Consider the following 5,000-nt stretch of genomic DNA (forward strand, 5'->3'; position numbering starts at 1 on the left):
ACCACTCAGTGGACGCTAACACAGTCCGTCAACACGTTCAAAAATGGCGACTCAGATATTTTCACTACATTCAAGATATGTATTTGTTCATTATACCTTTATGGAGTATCAGAGAAAATATTCTGCTCCCAAATATTATCAGATCTCTGATTAGAACCACATGAGTAGCATTATTGAGACAATTTCCCTGGACTCACAATCAATTGTGTTTTGGTCATAACTACAATCTCTACCCACCACTGGGTGTAGTTTTGAACTGAAATAACCTCAACTGGAAGTCATTAGTGGCTGAGATGATACAAACATCCCCAAACATTTAACATCCCTAAACATCATAGCATAGGTGATGCTATCCCACTCTATGAGCCTCGTCTGTGGGAGCTCAGAGACCCTGAGACCTGAGCCAACAGACGCGTCTGAAATGAGATGTTTGGTCAGTGCAGCTGCTTTGAGGAATCGAAGGGTTTATGATGCAGAAAGCGCAGATATTTATCAGAGATGTCCTTTTTTCAGGACAGCGTTTGCGATGAGGTTGTCCGAAAGCCTCAGATTGCGGCCGTGGTGGACTGACAATCGGTCAAGTCGGGTTTCCTGTCGTTGTGAGTCAGTGTCGCTTTGAAAAAAGCATCTGCTAAATATCAGTCAACTTTAACGCCAACTTTAACTTTAACTCAGTCAACTCCCAGGAATGCTACTGTCTGTCACATGACACCTTGCCACAGTTTCAAAATGTACGGGAGACTAATATGGCCCTGATCGGCCTGATTTGGCCCCGATCTGACTCTGATTCGGCCCCGATCTGGCACTGATTCGGCCCAGATCTGGCTCTGATTCGGCCCTCGTTTGGCCTCGATCTGGACTAATCCAAAGCAGATCAGAACAAGAGCAGCACCAAATCAGCCCCATATTAGGACCAGAGTGGCCAGGAGCAGGCTGCCGTGAGAGAGCCGAGGAGCTCAGGTACCTGACATCTGGCAGAGTGTAGCTCAGGTACCTGACATCTGGCAGAGTGTAGCTCTGGCTTTTCCAGGAGGCCCGCTTGTGGCTCCTCTTCTTCCTCCTGAACACAAACTCAACCAACCTCCCCAGTCCCAACATGGCGGCCGTTCACCAACACTTAATCCACCTTACAAATCCCAACATGACGGCCGTTCACCAACACTTAATCCACCTTACAAATCCCAACATGACGGCAGTTCACACACAAACTCAAGCCCACCACTCGGTCGAAACTGGTATTCTCCGTCTAACCCATCACCTACAAACACAACCACAGAGTTCTGTGTCCAGTGGATATTTGGTGTCGCAGCATGAAACCAATCCTCCTCTCTAATTCCTCAGCCTTTCCTTTAGAACCGTTCCCATGAGAGGTCAGTTCCAGTCGCCCGGTTCCGTGTCCAAATTAGCCTTCTCCTTTAGTCCTGAACAGAACGTCCAAGCATGTGAGAGAGCGCCAATCAATCACAAGACAAACCATCTGTTTCTCTATCAAGTGGTGGTTTTGAAATACAAGATCGGTTTTCTCGCCGTGTCGTTCTTTTAGACCAGAACAGAGCTCTCATGTGTGAGAGTGTCCCGACCCCTCAAGCAGCCGGCCGTCCGGTTCTGCGTCCAGTGACTGTAAGGTGTGCAATAAGCCCTCCAGCCTTCCATGCAGACAAAACAGGGGTTCCGTGTGTGAGACGTCAGAGTGAGAGCGAGAGAGGCTTCGTGTGGGAAACTTAATCACACCAGAGGTTCCTTTCTAAACCGAGTCAAGTGCCCTCTCGAATGATCGGCAGTCATGAATATTGGATTTCACCCTCTCCCAGGAGTCAGTCGCAGCTCACAATAGCCACCTCACAGCCATCCAGAGTCAAGTGTGCTGCTGCCTATCTGATGCTAAAGATACCAGGCTCAGCGCTACTCTATACTGCCAAACCAGATCACGCCAATCAACACGCACCTCAAGATCACTCTCTCTAAACTCATACCCCATTTAGTCCTATCCCCAATCCATACTGGCATGATACACTTATATGACCAGGAATAATCTCACCAGAGACTAGACTAGACACACACACAAACAAACAAACAAACAAACAAACAAACAAACACACACACACACACACACAGGAAAAACTGACATGTTATGGTTCTAGAGCTGTTATGGTACTCTGTTTGGGAACGCTGACATGTTATCGTTCTAGAGCTGTTATGTTACTCTGTTTGGGATCGCTGACATGTTATGGTTCTAGAGCTGTTATGGTACTCTGTTTGGGAACGCTGACATGTTATGGTTCTAGAGCTGTTATGGTACTCTGTTGGGGAACACTGAATGCAATTCAATTTGTTTGATCCATGCATTAGTGTAGGTTCCTTGTGAATGAGAATGAGTCAAACCCGTTATCTGAAAAATAACATGACCAAGACATGAAGAGCCCAATAACTGGAAAATGCAAATATTTATCATAGAGATGGCTGTTCACTGTTCATACAAAGTCTACCCTAACTTTAACCTTATCTGACCTGTAGGGGGCAATGTCTGCTATGATCCCTGTAAAAGGTTTCTCACAAAGTGAGTTATTTCAGAAGTCCTACATGCTTCACACATGCCATCATAGTTTCCACATCATTATGGTCAGAACACCATATACTATACTCTAATCTACTCTACTCAACTCTGCTACACTCTACCATACACTCTAAAAAGTGATAAATTTCAGCTATCTAACAAAAAGAAAATGTATTTTAAACTGTCTTTCACCAAGCTAGCCACACAATTACTGTGTTGAAATTGACACAAAATGTGTTGTCCCTGAACACACACAGCAGATGTGTCATTTTTAACACATCACTTTTTAGAATGTATGCATCACACACAGACAGACAGACACACACACACACACACACACACACACACACACACATACACACTACACATTCCCTTGTAAATGCTCTGGACAGTCCAACTCAAAATAATTAAGCCTCATTAAGCCTCATTAGCAGTAATGACTGAGATTAAGGAGCAGCTTGGCAGGAACAGACAGGCCTGGCAGCGCTGTGGACACAACCACACAATCTCACCCTGGTAACGCTTAAGGACAGCCACACAATCTCACCCTGGTAACGCTTTAGGACAGCCACACAATCTCACCCTGGTAACGCTTTAGGACAGCCACACAATCTCACCCTGGTAATGCTTTAGGACAGCCACACGATCTCACCCTGGTAATGCTTTAGGACAGACACACAATCTCACCCTGGTAACGCTTAAGGACAGACACATGATCTCAGCCTGCTGGCGCTATAGGACAGACAGACCTAGGAGCGCTGTGGAGACAGGCCTAGTTTCGGACAGCTAGGGACAGACTGGGCAGCAACAGGCCGCACTATCCTATATGTATACATATAACATGTCAAACATACATCACATACACATACAGACAGACAGAGACACAGACACACACACACACACACACACACACACACACACACACACACACACACACACACACACAGACACAAACACAAACACAAACACACACACAGACACACACACACAGACACACAGACACACAGACACACAGACACACACAGACACACACACACACACACACACACACAGACACACACACACACAGACACACAGACACACAGACACAAACACACACACACACACACACACACAGACACACAGACACACACAGACACACAGACACACACACAGACACACAGACACACAGACACACAGACACAAACACACACACACACACACACACAGACACACAGACAGACAGACACACACACACACACACACACACACACACACACACACACATACACCACCCCACTCCAGGGTCCTCACCTCTTCTCTGGGTCTCGGTCTGCCTCTGTCTCCCCCTCACTGGACAGTGCGGAAAAGGACCAGGATGTTCGGGTCCTCGGGAACAGCGCTGACGGCATACACAGCCACGCCTCCAGGTCCGAGAACTTGGAGTAGCTCAGCATCTCCAGAACACTGTGGAACACACACACACACACACACACACACATTTACAATACGGTAAAGATACTGTATACACAGATACTAATACCTAAAGGTCTGTATGCAAACAGAAACACATTCATACACATAAAAAAATCATATGTGCACTGTTAGGAAAGCACTGACTTACAGGCGGGGCTTCAGTGATGAAAGCCAGCTAATTGGTTAAATGCTCACCTGTCTACACCTTCAGGGCGACTTTACAATTAGTTTCAAGCCTTTGTGAAAAACGGGTGACCTGTTTTCCCCTCATGTGTGTTTGCTCCCCCGTAAGCCGGCAAACTTGGACCATTTTCATTTTGTTTGGATTCTAAGCCACCGTAAGAAAACTGCATGTATTAAAGGAACCTGACGATTGGGCTGTTGAGACGTTGTGTTGGGAGAAGCTATACACAGGTAAGTGACCTCTCACTGGCGCTCTGCCAAGTTGACACACACATTGCATTCACACACAATAGGATCTACTTCCCCGCCTTTACCCCTCCTAGGGCCAGTGTGTAGGTTAGCTCTGTGTATCTTTGCATTCAGGTTCTGTATAAGTATTATATATATAATATATATACTCTTTTGATCCTGTGAGGGAAATTTGGTCTCTGCATTTATCCCAATCCGTGAAACACACTGCACACAGTGAACACACACTAATCCCGGCGCAGTGAGCTGCCTGCAACAACAGCGGCGCTCGGGGAGCAGTGAGGGGTTAGGTGCCTTGCTCAAGGGCACTTCAGCCGTGCCCTACCGGTCGGGGTTCGAACCGGCAACCCTCCGGTTACAAGTCCGAAGCGCTAACCAGTAGGCCACGGCTGCACTGTTGCGGAGCGAGGTTTCAGCTATATTAAACTAGTGGCTGAGTGGTTTTTGGATGCTGCTGTCTCAGTCACCTTCGTAACAGCACAGATAGTGTAGAGCTACCGTACAGTATGTGTAAGGAAAGCTGTATGGAATGTAAAGAGGTGCAGTCAGACGCTAGGGA

The 5,000-nt window shown here is 46.8% G+C and overlaps 1 protein-coding gene across 1 annotated transcript in view; it reads right to left on the reverse strand.

Annotated features, from left to right (window-relative positions):
* The window catches only part of LOC121704802 (ankyrin repeat and fibronectin type-III domain-containing protein 1-like), a 142,680-nt gene that overhangs the window by 129,882 nt on the left and 7,798 nt on the right, over positions 1 to 5,000 (reverse strand). Inside the window, exon 3 of the mRNA XM_042085299.1 lies at positions 3,848 to 4,000. Within this exon, the coding sequence (XP_041941233.1) occupies positions 3,848 to 4,000 (153 nt within the window). The remainder of the gene's footprint in view (positions 1 to 3,847; positions 4,001 to 5,000) is intronic.

The sequence above is a fragment of the Alosa sapidissima genome, chromosome 3, assembly GCF_018492685.1.
Source record: "Alosa sapidissima isolate fAloSap1 chromosome 3, fAloSap1.pri, whole genome shotgun sequence".
NCBI classification, from domain to species: domain Eukaryota; kingdom Metazoa; phylum Chordata; class Actinopteri; order Clupeiformes; family Clupeidae; genus Alosa; species Alosa sapidissima.